Source organism: Aspergillus ochraceoroseus (genome assembly GCF_002846915.1).
Source record: "Aspergillus ochraceoroseus IBT 24754 chromosome Unknown P175scaffold_5, whole genome shotgun sequence".
Lineage (NCBI taxonomy): Eukaryota > Fungi > Ascomycota > Eurotiomycetes > Eurotiales > Aspergillaceae > Aspergillus > Aspergillus ochraceoroseus.
Genome location: NW_024468480.1, coordinates 1,916,175 through 1,931,314, shown reverse-complemented (window position 1 = coordinate 1,931,314; position 15,140 = coordinate 1,916,175). Strand labels below are relative to the sequence as shown.

Genomic DNA, 15,140 nt, shown 5'->3' with positions numbered 1-15,140 from the left:
AAAGTTCATCCATTCATCTCATCGTGAACCGAAATATCAGGGAAATTTACGAGCCCAAGTTCTTGGGGGCTTCAGTGGCAGGACCTTGAGGAGTGACATACGCCTTGGTCAGACCACCGTCGACCACAAAGTCTGCGGCGTTGACGAAGCTGCTCTCGTCGCTTGCCAGGAAGATCACCGCATGAGCCTGCTCGATAGCCTCACCGAAACGGCCCGTGGGGAAGTGCACCTCACGACGGAAGCGCTTCTCCTTGTCGTCTCCGAGCCAATCTTGGAGGAGAGGGGTGCTACACAACTCTATCAGCAAAACTGCCCCAAACAGATATCAAAATAAACAAACAAATAAATTAACTTACTTAAGAGGAGCCGGGCAGAGCGAGTTAAATCGAAACCCTATATCATCGCAATTAGCTTCTCTCACCCTACGCCAAACAGCAGGGAAAAGAGAAAGAGAAAGAGAAAGAGAGAAAAAAAAAATACCTTCACGAGCATGTACAATGGCCAACTCCCTTGTCATTGCCAAAACAGCTCCCTTACTAGCAGTATATGCCAACTGCGGGGTGGCCGCACCCACAAGCGCAACCATACTGGCGGTATTAATAACACTGCCCTTTTTCTTGCCATGCCTGCGCAAGCTCTTCACGGCATGCTTCGATCCATACCACACGCCCTTGACATTAATGTTCATGGTGAGATCCCAGATGGCCTCGGGGGTTTCCTCGGAGTCCCCGTCCTGGGCATGCATAATACCGGCGTTGTTGAACATGACGTCAACACCCCCCCAAGCGTCCAAGTGGGCGACGGCGGCCTCGACCTCGGCTTCCTTGGAGACATCGACGGTGCGGATCTCGACTTTACCGGTAGGGTCGGGGACAGCGGCGTGGACTTTGGCGAGGGCCTTTTCAAGACCGGGAGAGGAGATGTCGGTCATGAGGACGGAGGCGCCCTCGCGGAGCATGAGGATAGTTGTTTCGAGGCCGATGCCACTGTTTTTTGTTAGTTTATTATCATTGGTTTTTTTTTTTCCAAATATGGTAAGGGAAGGGAACGTACCCAGCAGCACCGGTGACGATGGCGTTCTTTCCAGCGAGACGGCCAACCATTGTGCGTGTGTTTGATAGATAGTGGTGGGAATAATTAATTAAGAAATCCCGATAATGGAATTAGTTTTCAAGTCAGGGAGGAAATATCAATGTACAATTTGTACCTAGGTGAAGAACAAGGTGACGAGGAGAGAGAGAGAGAGAGAGAGAGAGAGAGGAGGGGCAGAGAGAAGGCAGTCTTTATAGGTAGATAACACCACCACCAGTACTGTGATGTACATGTATCTCACCGCCAAATTCCCAATAGCTACCTCCTACATACTATAGTAATTACTATTTAAATAATTAATCACTGTATTAAAGATAGTTAACTAATACAATCATTTCCAGTTCCAGTGGATCCTTGTGTTGACATGATTTGGTGGAGTTCCATTGATATGTAAGATTCCCTCCGCGGTTCCGGAGCGCGCTTCTCTACATACAGTAATATATTCCATTCTGTTCGACGGACCTTGAGGATTATTATTAGGCAGGAAAGCTAGGAATCTATACACAAGGAAAGAGGGATATATATTCATGTGCTAACCCTGCTTCTCTCGGATATGGAAGCTCTTCAACTTGTAAAATGCATCGAATCCCTGTGGTCCCAATGAACAGCCCATGCCGGAGTTCTTCCACCCGATCCACGCAAGGTCCTATTACGGTCAGTATACTTCTTGAGGGTTAAAAAAAGAGAGAAAGAAGAAAAAGGACGCACCGGACTGGGATAATCACAGCGGTTAATAAAAACTGTCCCCGCCTCGATGCGCTCGATCAATGCCTCGCCCGCCTGGATATCCTTGGTCCATACGCTGGCCGTTAGTCCGTAGTCGCTGCTGTTCATCCGTGCGACCGCTTCGTCGTCCCCGGAGACCTTCATAATGGGAAGGACAGGGCCGAAAGTCTCCTCGCGCATCACCAGCATCTCGTGCGAGACATTCGTCAGGACTTTCGGGGCCAGGTAGTTTCCGTCCGGCGGGGGGGCGTCGAACGTCGCGTTGTGGGGGGTTGCGTCGACAGCACCCTTGGCAAGGGCGTCGGCAATCTGGGCCTGGATATTTTTGACGGCTTGTTGCGAGATCACGGGGCCGGTGGTGGTGGTTCTGTCCATGGGGTTTCCGAGTTTGTAACTATGTCCGGTCAGTAGAGTTCCGGCAATCGTCTACAGCAAGAAAGATTTTACGTCTGTAGCTCCTTCTGCACCTCGGCCACAAACGCATCGTGGACATCAGCATGCACATAAACACGCTCGATGGAGCAACAGCTCTGGCCAGAGTTGAAGACGGCTCCGTCCACGACCTGCGCGGCGACGTATGCCAGATCCGCATCGGCACGGACGTATGCGGGATCTTTACCACCCAGCTCCAGGTTCAGGGGAACTATCCTGCTCGCCGTTGCCTGGCGGAGACGGATCCCTCCAGCGGTTGAGCCCACAAACGAGACCAGCTTGATCTGGGGAAGCTTGGCGATCTCATCGAGAACATCTAGCGAGCCGGTGTGGATCAGCTGGAGGACGTTGGTCGGGAGGCCGGCTTGGTTGAAGTATGAGACGAGACGCTCCCCAAAAAGGGGGGTTTGCGGGGAGGGACGGAGGATGACAGAGTTTCCGGCGAGCAGGGCAGGGACGAGAGCATTAATCGTGATCAAGTAGGGGTACTGATGAGAGAGTGGGTTAGGTTAGATTAGCTTTCACGGGGGAATATCAGGAAGCGTACATTCCACGCTGTGGCAAGCAACACCGGACCAACGGGCTCCTTTTTGACAAATCTCTTGAATCCACCCTCTGGCTGGCCTGGGATAGTCTTGAGGCTATCGTCTGCAATGCCGAGCAAGTAGTCGGCACGCTTGCGCATGGTGGTGATTTCGCCGGCAGTGTAGGAAATCGGACGACCCATTTGCAGGCTGAGCTCCTGAGCCAGAGTTTCCTTATTGGCATCGATTATATCCAAGGCCTTGACGACAATAAGCTTACGTTCCTCCAGGCAAAGCTCTTTGAAGGTACGGAAAGCATCTTGCGAGGCCTGGACGATCCCGCGCACCTGGTCGAGAGAGGTACCGGGATGTTCGAAAATGACTTTGTTGGTGGAGGGAGAGAGGGTCCTGATTCGGTTGGTCATTTTGGCAATTCCCGCGGGGTTTCAGGATAGGATAGAAGGACGAAGAGGTGGTGGATGTTGGTCAGGAAGAATCGCAACTTATATGAGGGGCTTGAATGGCGGGGTTGTGGTGGTTGTGATTCGAGCACTGTGTAGAGCACTGTGTAGAGCGCTGTGTAGACCGCGGTTTGACATCTTTATATGGAATACAAGGAATTACTGAGACTCTACCGAGTACTAGAGGACTCTATTATCATAATCAACATAAAACATACGAGTATCCAGCTATCATCAGGAAACAATTGGAGACCTCAACTCCGTCCAGCGCGGTCTTTTTCTCCACCACGCGGTCCGCCACTTTCCCTTCTCAACTCCAACTATCGCGCTTCTTCCTCTTCTATGTCGGGTTGCTTCTGCCAGTGTCTATGTGGCTAACTCACAATGAGCTCAATTGATATTTCTCTGCGGTCCGCGAATATGTTTTCTGTCGCATCGCTTGCCTGCGTGGCTTCCTGTAGGGAAACGGATCCGGTTCCTTTTAAGCCTGTCTATCTGCCTTTCATCTCTCTCTCTCTCTCTCTCTGAAGATATTCTCTGAGATAGAATTGCTTCTTGACGTGCATCAATCATGTCTACCCCCAAAATCACAGCTGAGGACCTTCCCCGTCTCCTCGCTGACGATATCAAGGTTAAAGTCGCCGGCATTGACTGCGATGGTATCCTCCGTGGCAAGGTCATGTCGAAGGAGAAATTCCTGGGGATAGTGCAGAAAGGATTTGGATTCAGTTCTGCCGTCTTTGGCTGGGATATGCAGGATGTCCTCTACACTACCGATGCCAAAATTGCACCTCCGGAATCAGGCTACGTGGACTTTATTGCTGTCCCTGACCTGAATTCCTTCCGCAGGATTCCTTGGGAGGATCACATCCCATTCTTCCTCGTTCGCTTTGTACAGAATGGCCAACCCGTGTGCGCGGATGGTCGCAGCATGCTCCAGGCTCTTTGCGATAAGCTGGCGGCCTCAAATTGCCAGGCGATGGCTGGTGGTGAGTGCAACATAACATGCATGTATTACAACTATTCGCTCAATTCTCATTCTCTCATCTAGTGGAACTTGAATTCATGAATTTCCAAACCCCCTCTCAAGACGGATACGGGCCTACTGGCTCCCCCACACTCGATTTGGCTGCCTTCCTCGAGAGCAACGCGCCGGGCGCTTTGCGTCCTATCACCGGAGGTAGCTTCTCGTACAGTGCGACACGAACCGTGCCGTATAAAAAATACTTTTACGATATCTTCAACACATGCGCGGAGTTCAATTGCGACATTGAGGGGTGGCACACTGAGGGTGGACCAGGAGTATACGAAGCGGTATGTTCCTTCTTTCCCGTCGCTTGGCCAGGACACTGTTAATGTTACCAGGCCCTCAAAGTATCTCATGTGAGTGAGATGGCAGACAAAGTAGCCCTTTTCAAGTAGGTTTCCCCTCTTTTTTCCCCCCCCTCTTTTGTTGGGAGGAGTCAGCTAATGAGTTAGGCTTCTGGCCAAATCAATCGGAATTGAACATGGCATCACCCCGTGTTTCATGGCGAAGCCAATGCAAGGCCAACCTGGCAGCTCTGGCCACATCCATATTTCGCTTTGCGATCTGGAAGGGAAAAACCTCTTTGCTCGCGAATCCGAAGATTCCAACGCCCAATGGCCGGATGCAGCTGGACTGTCGGACCTGGGCCGACACTTTCTCGCTGGACTTCTCGAGGCCCTGCCGGACATCATGCCCCTCTTTGCCCCTACCATTAACTCATACAAGCGGCTGGTCGAGAACTTCTGGGCTCCGGTCAATATCAGCTGGGGACTGGAAGACCGCATGGCGTCCATCCGGATCATTACCCCACCCGTTTGCAAGCCGGGAGCGACGCGGTTTGAAGTGCGCATTCCGGGGGCGGACCTGCATCCTCACTACGCGCTGAGCGTTCTCCTCGCTGCTGGATGGCGAGGGGTGGAGAAGAAACGGGAGATCACGGTGCCGCCTCTGTCGGCTCTTAAAGCCGGGGACCAACGACCCACGTTGCTGCCGAACACGCTCGAGGATGCATCGAGACGATTCAGCGCGCGCGAGAGTCTCGCCCGGGAGATCCTCGACCCCGAATTCGTCGACTTTTTTACGGCCACTCGAGAACACGAGCTGCGTGTGTGGCGAGAAGCCGTGACGGACTGGTATTTGTTTCCGGATCTCTGCCGCACGATACAGATTGACTGACTGGCTACCAGGGAATTCAAACGATATATCGAAACCGTATAGTTGGAATCTGTCACAGGAACTATTATCTGCACAGCCTTTCTTCTCATAATTTAGGCTAGTAGCAGAAGATCTGTGATAATTAGATTGAACGACTATATACCATACTATACACTAACCACTACGCTATAAAATCATGGCTATCTAGTGAGTTCATGTATACTACTCAACATCATATGACCACTATATCTAGATACATACCTAAGATATACATTCCGAGGGACAAGACTGTCACAGGCAATCATTCGAACTCAGCAGATCCAGTTAAAAGAGAGCTGAAGATTCCTATGCTATAGCCAGTTGGAATCCAAGACAGCCAAGTAACTAGGTCTCTCAGTTGCCCCATCTAGACCAATCTATATGTCTCCTACTTGTACACGAGTCGAAAAACGAACCCAGCCAAGTATCGCCAAGTATCGTATTCCATGTTAGGCTTCATTCCCCGCATTTTGTTCTCCACGATTGCATCTCTGTATCTGGGGTGGAATATTCAACCACCCTCTTTCCTACCTTGTAGTGACCGAGGCAGTTTCCAAGCCAGCAGGATCCATGAGATGGGCCTGATTCTCCATATGGAGTATTCAAGCGATGGAGGGTGAATTAGGCGTATATAATTAGGGGGATTCTCTCTTTCCTCTTTCCTCTTTTCCTTTTTTTCACTAACCAGGACAATATTACTCGAAGCTATAAAATGTCCCCCAGCAGTGAGAACCCTGAGAAACCTCCCAGTGTAGAGAAAGTCGAAGTCGCCAACCAGTCTGCCCTGGGCGCGTTGGACTACGATGAAGAATTCACGCCCGACGAGCAGCGCAGGATCATTCGACGGATTGACCTGCGGCTGGTGACCATCACCGGTCTGGCATATTGTGTTTCTCTCATGGATAGGACGAATCTGAGCATGGCTGCTATCGCGGGGTATGTACACATACCATACCACCTTCTGGTGTCTCGGGAGCACGCCCTGACTTGCGCAGTATGGTGAAAGACCTCGAGCTCTACATTGGATACCGATATGTTCGTCCCGGGACCTATTTCTCACCCTCTGCTCTGGTAGGACTGTTCTGATGGAAATAGTCGATTGTGGTTCTCCTGTTCTTCGTGCCGTATGTGATCTTCCAGCCACCGATGACGGTCATCACCCGGAAGATTGGTCCTACTTTTTTCTTGGGGAGTATTGTGATATCCTGGGGGGGGATCTTGATTGTACTTTCCCCCCCCCTCCCTTTTCATTTAGGGTTGTTCTAATTATCTAGGGTATGGGGTTTACCAAGAATTGGCAGCAACTGGTGGGATGTCGGGTGGTTCTGGGGGTTTTGGAAGCTGGTATAGACATTCATTCCCCTGCATTACTACTGGCTAACTATATATCAGGGTACTTTCCGGGCTGTGTCTATCTCCTGTCCAGTTGGTATGCTCGCTGTAAGCAGTCATTCTCCGTACTAGGTAGCTTGGAGACAAGTTACTAACGAGAGAAGATGACGTCCAGAAGCGGTTCTCCGTCTTTTACCTGATCGGCTGCGTGGCCTCCGCCTTGGCCGGAATTCTCGCGTTTGGATTGATGCAGCTCAATGGCACCCAGGGCCTCTCTGGCTGGAGATGGATCTTCATCCTCGAGGGAGTGGTAGGTCATGATCATGACCCCAGGTGGTTGTTGATGCCGGACGGACGACGCTGAATCTAGTAGATCACCGTGGCAATCGGGATCCTCACCATCTTACTCCTCGTCGACTTCCCCGATCGAGCCCATAAATCCTGGAGGTTTCTCAATGAGCGGGAATGTGCGTTTATCATCCGACGTATCAACCGGGACCGATCCGACGGAGACCACGAACCGTTTACGTTGAAGCGGTTCCTCTGGCCAGCTCTGGATCTGAAGATCTGGGGATTCGCCATGATCTTTTTGTAATCTTCCCTCTTTTTTTTTTTTTTTTTCTTTATTCTGCTTTTTTATTTACTTATGATTATAGTTGCATCACCACCGTCACCTACGCAATCGCATACTTCCTCCCCATCATCCTCGCCCAAGGCATGGGATACTCCACCGGCGCTGCACAGTGTCTAGTCGCACCACCCTACGGTCTCGCGGGAATAGTCATGTACGGGACCTCCTGGGTCGGTGATCGATACCGAACGCGCGGCCCCATCCTCATCTTCAACGCCCTCCTCTGCATCATCGGGTTGCCGATGATGGGCTTCGCAAAGAGTCACGCCGTGCAATACGTCGGGGTGTTTTTCACCGTTGCGGGAACCAACGCAAACATCCCGGCTTGTATGGCGTACCAGGCGAATAATATACGAGGACAATGGACGCGAGCGCTGTCCAGTGCGACCCTGGTTGGGTTCGGAGGGATTGGAGGCATCGCGGCCAGTTTGGTCTTCCGGGAACAAGATAAGCCAGGGTATCGGCCCGGGATTTATACTGCGATCGCGTATGTCTTCTACCCCATTTTGAATGCTGTGCTAACTGGCATTAGGTGTAATTTACTTCTGATGCTGATCGTGGGATTGTTGAGCTGGTGGTTCTGGCATTCCAATCAAAAGGCAGATCGGGGAGAGAAGGAGATTGAAGGATCTTCTGAGTTCCGATATACAATTTAACCTACTAGTAGTTCGTCAAGTGTGTAACTATTCAACTATCCTGATGATAATCGCTCTCCCAAGACAACCCTAAATCCTCCACCAACTCGTCCAATTCAATTCTTCTCATCCTACAAGAATCCGTCCAAACTCCACCCTTTCCCGCGGAAAACACCCCGATACCGTCCGGTACCGTATTGTCCGCTCCGATCTGGTGTTTTGATTGGTTCGGGCCGCGCGTTATCGGCGGTTTCCCGTATCGTCCGCGGTTTTCTTACGGAGAATCCAATCGGGAGTCTGGAGATTCTCAATTGCTTCTTAAGATTACTCTCACTCCATCTTCTTTCTCTTCCTTTCTTTCCTTTCTTCTTCTCATCTTCTTCTCATCTTCTATCAATTTCATTTCCCTCTCTCCCCTCTTTATCCCTATGCGGTTCGCATTGTAGCTGGACCCGACTCCTCTATACTCTAGCTCCAGCGACTCCTCCCTACCACTCCTCCCGGTGCTTCGGGGTGCTTCTCATTGAAATGGCCGCCTCGTGGTGCGCCCTGCGTGGCTCCCGTCAGCTCGCTCTGCGCTCTAGATTACACCCTGTGCCGTCCATTGCTCTGCGGAGGACGACTCCCAAGACATACCTTCCCGCATCCCGTGCCCTGCACACCACCACCACCACCACCACCACCCGACGACCCGTCTATACCAGCTCTGTAGCGGATCATGGCGTTCCACACCCCCGTGATATCTTCCAGCCCCTGGACACGTTCCCCAGACGCCACATTGGCCCCTCCCCAGACGCTGCCCAGGAGATGCTCGCCACTCTCGACCCCCCCGTGGCAACGCTCGATGAATTCGTGAAGCAGGTCCTGCCCGCGGATATCCTGTCCCAGAAGGACCTGGCGGTGACCGCCCCGAGTGCGGATACTGGTCTGCCCCGTAGCTCTGTGCACGGTGGTCTGGGAGAGACCGATATGCTGCAGCTGTTGGATCAGTATCGGAAACAGATTGATGTCTCCGGCAAGACCTACATCGGGGCCGGTTACTACCCGACCATTGTGCCTCCCGTCATTCTCCGCAACATCCTGGAGAACCCCGCCTGGTACACCAGCTACACCCCCTACCAGCCCGAGATCAGTCAGGGCCGTCTGGAATCGCTCCTGAACTTCCAGACCCTGACCGCGGATCTCACGGGCCTCCCCTTCGCCAATGCCTCCGTGCTCGATGAAGGCACCGCCGCCGCCGAGGCCATGACCATGTCCCTGGCCACGCTGCCGGCCGCCAAGCAGAAGAGGCCCGGCAAGGCCTATGTGGTCTCGCATCTGTGCCACCCCCAGACCATTGCCGTCATGCAGTCTCGGGCCGAGGGCTTCGGGATCAACCTGGTGGTGGGCGATATTCTGGCCAACGACCACCAGCTGGTCAAGGAGCAAGGCGACAACCTCATTGGCGTGCTGGCGCAGTACCCGGACACCGAGGGCGGTGTCTACGATTACCAAGGGCTGAGCGACACCATCCACGCGACGGGCGGTACCTTCAGCGTTGCCACCGATTTGCTGGCCTTGACCGTCCTGAAGGCCCCCGGCGAGTTCGGCGCGGATATCGCCTTTGGCAACGCCCAGCGGTTCGGCGTCCCCATGGGCTATGGTGGTCCGCATGCCGCCTTCTTCGCCTGTGCCGACCAGTACAAGCGCAAGGTCCCCGGCCGGGTGGTGGGTGTGTCCAAGGACCGTCTGGGCAACCGTGCCTTGCGATTGGCGCTCCAGACCAGAGAACAGCATATCCGCCGTGAAAAGGCCACCAGCAACATCTGCACTGCGCAGGCCCTGCTGGCCAACATGAGTGCGATGTACGCCGTCTACCACGGCCCCGCCGGACTGAAGGCCATCGCTCAGCGCATCATGTCCATGACCACAACCCTGCAAACCCAGCTGGCGGCGCTGGGCTTCCACGTCCCCATCAAGTCCAACACGCAGGACGGCGCCACCCTCTTCGACACCGTCGTCGTGGAACTATCCAGCCGCGACGAGGCTGATGCCCTCGTGGCGGCGGCTCGCGCGCAATCCATCTTCCTCCGCCGCGTGTCCGCCACCAAGGTCGGTGTCTCCCTAGATGAGACGGCTGGCCGCGAGGACGTGAAGAACATCCTGCAAGTCTTCGCCACCTATGCTACCAAGGGCGAGGTGGCCCTGACGGAGCCCCTCGGCCTGGCGTCGATCCCCGCCAGCCTCGCGCGGTCCTCCGCCTACCTGACACACCCCGTTTTCAACACCCATCACTCCGAGACGGAAATGCTGCGATACATCCATCACCTGGAGTCCAAGGATCTTTCCCTGGCCCACTCGATGATCCCGCTGGGTTCTTGCACCATGAAGCTCAACGCTACCACCGAAATGATCCCCGTCTCGTGGCCCGAATTCTCCCAGATGCACCCTTTCCTCCCCGCCGACGTCGCCCAGGGTTACACTCGCATGATTGATGACCTCGAGCAGCAGCTGGCCGATATCACGGGCATGGCCGAGGTCACCGTGCAGCCCAATTCCGGCGCGCAGGGCGAATTCGCCGGTCTGCGTGTGATCAAAAAGTACCTGGAAGCCAACGGCGGCTCCAAGCGCAACATCTGTCTGATCCCCGTCTCGGCCCACGGAACTAACCCCGCCAGTGCCGCCATGGCCGGCATGAAAGTGGTCACCATCAAGTGCGACACCAAGACCGGCAATCTCGATCTCGAGGATCTCGCGGCCAAGTGCGAGAAGCACCAGGAGGCGCTGGCGGCCATCATGATCACCTACCCCAGCACCTTTGGTGTGTACGAGCCGGGCGTCAAACAGGCCTGCAACCTGGTCCACCAGTATGGTGGCCAGGTTTACATGGACGGAGCCAACATGAACGCCCAGATCGGTCTGTGCTCTCCCGGCGAGATCGGAGCCGATGTCTGCCATCTGAACCTGCACAAGACGTTCTGTATCCCCCACGGTGGTGGTGGGCCTGGTGTCGGCCCCATCGGAGTCGCAGAGCACCTCCGGCCGTTCCTCCCCTCGCACCCGGCCAGCGAGTACCTCCAAGCCAAGCGCTCCGAGTCATCCTCCCCGCCCATCAGTGCCGCCCCCTGGGGCAGCGCCAGCATTCTGCCCATCACCTTCAACTACATCAACATGATGGGCGCCAAGGGCCTCACCCACGCGACCAAGATCACCCTGCTCAACGCCAACTACATCCTGGCCCGTCTGAAGCAACACTACCCGATTCTTTACACCAACGAGAACGGCCGCTGCGCCCACGAGTTCATCCTGGACGTCCGCAAGTTCAAGGAGACCTGCGGCGTCGAGGCCATCGACATTGCCAAGCGTCTGCAAGACTACGGCTTCCACGCCCCGACCATGTCCTGGCCCGTGGCCAACACTCTGATGATTGAGCCCACGGAGTCGGAGAACAAGGCCGAGCTCGACCGCTTCTGCGACGCCCTGATCTCCATCCGCCACGAGATTGCCGCTGTCGAGAGTGGTGCGCAGCCGCGCGACGGCAACGTGCTGAAGATGGCCCCCCACACCCAGCGCGATCTCCTCGCCACCGAATGGGATCGTCCCTACGCTCGCGAAACCGCCGCCTACCCTCTTCCTTACCTTCTCGAGAAGAAGTTCTGGCCTTCTGTGACGCGTGTGGACGACGGTAAGCATTCATTCTTTTTTTTTTCTTTTTTAGTTCAAGTTCTAATTCTTTGCAGCATACGGTGACCAAAACCTCTTCTGCACGTGCGGACCGGTGGACGATACCGAATAGTTATGATGATACCCATGTTTTCACTATACATATACCGACATATTTTCAACACCCCAGTGGATTCTGGAAGGCAGTGCCGTGGGATTCAACATGGTTCTGATAGACGGCGTTTAGGTTAGATTCAACATAGGCATAGCATTTCTTCTTTTCTTCTTCCTTTTTCCTCTATAAATGAAATACCAAAGATCAATATCTATCTTATCTTATCTTATCTTATCTTAGTCATCTATCAAGATGTGTCTGACGTAAGCATCGGAGTCAGCCGTCGTCCGAAAGCATATCCGGCGCTCTGATTGGTCGGAGCTCGCCATGCGGTCCAGCCTCAGGCAGCGCTATGATATATCAATCCGCGAGCGCCATGTGCAGGGACTTTTTTGTCTTTACAGGTGAAATGCTGCTGGGATTCTCCCATCCGCAGGTCTAGAATTGATAGAGTCTGCTCTAGATGTTGAAGACGCCATTGTCGTAAGCAGTAAGTCATCTCAAGCCATGGTACCTACCTAAGGTAGACAGAGAAAGCCACGCTAATATCAGGGGGCAGAGATCAGAGGTGCAAATGGCTCCCACAATCACGTTCTTTTATGGGACGTTTGTCCATCTGCCCCGGACCAAGTCTGGCGGTAAGCATGAGCTGGAGATTCGTCATGGCGCGCTCTGGGTGTCGTCGGCTACGGGCCGAATCCAGGGCTGCGATTGGAGCGTGTCCGGTGAAGAACAGCTGCAGGCACTGATTCAGAGTCAGGGCTGCGTTCTGGGTGCTGGTGGGGGATCCTGCGAAGGTCGCGTTGCGATTTTTCGAGCTCGAGAGGAGCAGAATGAGTTTTTCTTTCCTGGTTTTATTGGTATGTATTATTGAAGAAGGGGAATGGTGGTGATGGTGGTGATCGGTACTAAACCGTGTTAGATACACATATCCATGCACCGCAATATCCCAACTCGGGCCTTTTTGGCTCCTCTACTCTCCTGGACTGGCTCTCAACGTACACCTTCCCCCTGGAAAGCTCGTTCGGGGACGACTCCCTGACCAAAGCCCACGCCATCTACAACCAAGTCATCTCCCGCACGCTCGCCAACGGCACCACCTGCGCTTCCTACTTTGCAACCATCCATGTCCCCGCCACCAACCTCCTCGCGACTCTATGCCACCGCCGCGGCCAACGCGCCCTCATCGGCCGCGTCTGCATGGACAACCCGGACTTCTGCCCAGATTACTACCGCGACCGTTCCGCGGAGGCCAGTCTCGCCTCAACCAAGGAGACAATCACACACATCCATGCGCTCGACCCCAGCGCGAAGCTCATCCACCCCATCATCACGCCGCGGTTCGCCCCGACTTGTTCCCGCGCCGCGCTCGCCTCCCTCGGTGCCCTCGCAGCCTCGCACTCCCCGCCGCTGCACATCCAAACCCACATCTCCGAAAACAAAGACGAGGTCGCGCTCGTCCACACGCTCTTCCCGGAATCCACCTCGTACGCGGACGTATACGACCACCACGGCCTGCTCACCCCGCGCACGATCCTCGCCCACGCCGTGCACTTGACCCCGGAGGAAAAAGCCCTCATCGGCACCCGGCACGCGAAGGTCTCCCACTGTCCGGCGTCCAACTCCGCCCTGGGCTCGGGTCTCTGTCCCGTTCGTTCGTTGCTCGATGCCGGCATCACGGTTGGATTAGGCACCGATGTCAGCGGCGGGTATAGTCCTAGTATCCTTGAAGCTGTCCGGCAGGCCTGTCTTGTCTCTCGGCTTTTACGTCACTCTGCCGCCCCGGAAGCGGAGTCAACCGCCAACGATAATAGAAACGTGCTCAGGGTCGAAGAAGTCCTGTACCTGGCCACCCGCGGCGGCGCGGCCGTCGTCTCCATGCCCGACGACCTGGGCGGCTTCGACCCGGGAATGTTCTTTGACGCGCAGCTGATTCGACTCGGTTCTGTGGAGTCTGCGGAGCGACAGCCTGCGGGCTCCTCCTGCTTGCCGAATGAAACGGTCGTGGACGTGTTCGGGTTCGAATCGTGGACGGAGAAGATCCACAAGTGGGTGTGGACGGGGGATGATCGCAATGTGAGACGGGTCTGGGTGAGCGGGAGACCAGTGCATTCATTGGAGGATGGTCCTGCAGACGAGAAGAAAGGGCTTGGGTTTGCTCAGGACTGGTGGCCTTGGAAGTGGGCGGTTGGGCTTGGGCTTGGGCTTGGAGTTGGAGCTGTGGCGGTTGTTTCGGGAGTGATGAAGAGAGGTAGATTTTGATTTTTTTCATTTCTTTATCTTTAGATTTTCTGCTTGACATGGTAGATTGTAAAATGCCACTGACGTTACTCCGTCCCGGATGGATCATTCAGGATGTACTCCCTCCAATCCGCGTGCGGTTCAGCCAATATGTCAGTACCCATCATTTCTTTCAATCTTGTAGAGACAAACGAGATACTTGACCTATGAGCAGGATTCCAATCTTGCATTCAAGAGGGGTTGCCAGTTTGGTGGTGGCTTAGGGCTAGAGTACCTCTTTAGTCGTGCAGCTTTACCAGGCTTCCTCCTGTCCACCGTTGAATGACCAGGATTCTCGTCTCGACTTGGCATGTCTTGCTGTAATCAATCATGAAAGTAAGCGGGAGAGAGACAAAAATCAGGATGGTGAAGAATTCCATCGCCGGAAGAATGTGTCAGATCGTTTTCGGCCACCATCACATCACGATTCCTCTTTGCTCGCCCTAACCCTAATATTGTTCTGTGCTTCCACTGCAAGCGGAGCAAGACCAGAGCGGTTTACAAAGAATGAACCCTAACGATTGGCAATTACCTCTCGAGCCCTGATGATTGCTTTTCTCTTCTATATTCCTGGATGGATGAGTTGACTTGTATGACGGAATTCCTGCTGGAGGCTGGACATTCCTCGCCATGTCGTTCTCAACCGGAGCAATCCTCCACTATCCCAAAGACATCAAGCATATCATTATCGCTATCGCTATGTCTGCATCAGGCATTGACTTGCTATCCGAACCCGATCCACCCTACCGCATACGATACGACACTGTCTCGGGCTAAGCTGGCACGTCTTGCTTTCTTTTTGTCGTACGACTTACCTGTCAGCAGCCAGCCATGGGCGGAGACCGATGGCCCTGGCCGCAGACGTCGGTTTCTTTATAACCGTCTCGAGTGGATGGCATGCGTAGAAGGGGACTGACTCCCTGGGCAGGAACCCTGATCTTCACTGTGCTCTGTTCCTACCACTGTCACGGCCACGGTTACTATCACTATCACCATTACTATCACTCACTCCCCTGTTACTTCACCCCTTGGTTTCGGTGTTTATAATA

The 15,140-nt window shown here is 54.1% G+C and overlaps 7 protein-coding genes across 7 annotated transcripts; 4 read left to right on the top strand and 3 right to left on the bottom strand.

Annotated features, from left to right (window-relative positions):
* Positions 1–46: 46 nt before the first annotated feature.
* P175DRAFT_0533284 (oxidoreductase, short-chain dehydrogenase/reductase family) lies at positions 47–1,103 on the bottom strand (the record flags this gene model as incomplete). The annotated part of the gene is made up of 4 exons (XM_040900040.1): positions 47–287; positions 357–393; positions 481–986; positions 1,054–1,103. The coding sequence occupies 4 exons, from the start codon at positions 1,101–1,103 to the stop codon at positions 47–49; spliced, it is 834 nt and encodes a 277-aa protein (XP_040751681.1).
* A 295-nt stretch (positions 1,104–1,398) lies between these two features.
* P175DRAFT_0502437 (aldehyde dehydrogenase family protein) lies at positions 1,399–3,358 on the bottom strand. The gene is made up of 4 exons (XM_040897382.1): positions 2,798–3,358; positions 2,266–2,738; positions 1,801–2,212; positions 1,399–1,738 (listed from the first exon to the last, which is right to left on the bottom strand). The coding sequence occupies exons 1-4, from the start codon at positions 3,197–3,199 to the stop codon at positions 1,625–1,627; spliced, it is 1,401 nt and encodes a 466-aa protein (XP_040751680.1). The 5' UTR covers positions 3,200–3,358; the 3' UTR covers positions 1,399–1,624.
* Positions 3,359–3,806: 448 nt separating this feature from the next.
* Positions 3,807–5,794, top strand: P175DRAFT_0481504 (glutamine synthetase family protein; the record flags this gene model as incomplete). Its single annotated transcript, XM_040895460.1, has 5 exons — positions 3,807–4,224; positions 4,287–4,549; positions 4,601–4,653; positions 4,715–5,395; positions 5,450–5,794. The coding sequence occupies 5 exons, from the start codon at positions 3,807–3,809 to the stop codon at positions 5,478–5,480; spliced, it is 1,446 nt and encodes a 481-aa protein (XP_040751679.1). The 3' UTR covers positions 5,481–5,794.
* Positions 5,795–6,168: 374 nt separating this feature from the next.
* P175DRAFT_0481500 (putative phthalate transporter) lies at positions 6,169–8,075 on the top strand (the record flags this gene model as incomplete). Its single annotated transcript, XM_040895459.1, has 9 exons — positions 6,169–6,392; positions 6,452–6,491; positions 6,552–6,680; positions 6,731–6,800; positions 6,849–6,896; positions 6,953–7,098; positions 7,162–7,379; positions 7,445–7,906; positions 7,952–8,075. 9 exons carry the CDS (start codon positions 6,169–6,171, stop codon positions 8,073–8,075), a joined length of 1,461 nt encoding a protein of 486 aa, XP_040751678.1.
* Positions 8,076–8,389: 314 nt separating this feature from the next.
* P175DRAFT_0460963 (glycine decarboxylase subunit P) lies at positions 8,390–12,020 on the top strand. Its single transcript, XM_040894749.1, has 2 exons — positions 8,390–11,718; positions 11,774–12,020. The coding sequence occupies exons 1-2, from the start codon at positions 8,583–8,585 to the stop codon at positions 11,827–11,829; spliced, it is 3,192 nt and encodes a 1,063-aa protein (XP_040751677.1). The 5' UTR covers positions 8,390–8,582; the 3' UTR covers positions 11,830–12,020.
* Positions 12,021–12,087: 67 nt separating this feature from the next.
* On the bottom strand, positions 12,088–12,310 carry P175DRAFT_0533279 (uncharacterized protein; the record flags this gene model as incomplete). The annotated part of the gene is made up of 2 exons (XM_040900039.1): positions 12,088–12,161; positions 12,214–12,310. 2 exons carry the CDS (start codon positions 12,308–12,310, stop codon positions 12,088–12,090), a joined length of 171 nt encoding a protein of 56 aa, XP_040751676.1.
* On the top strand, positions 12,222–14,192 carry P175DRAFT_0481494 (chlorohydrolase family protein). Its single transcript, XM_040895458.1, has 3 exons — positions 12,222–12,301; positions 12,371–12,671; positions 12,734–14,192. Exons 2-3 carry the CDS (start codon positions 12,386–12,388, stop codon positions 14,071–14,073), a joined length of 1,626 nt encoding a protein of 541 aa, XP_040751675.1. The 5' UTR covers positions 12,222–12,301; positions 12,371–12,385; the 3' UTR covers positions 14,074–14,192.
* The last annotated feature ends 948 nt before the right edge of the window (positions 14,193–15,140 follow it).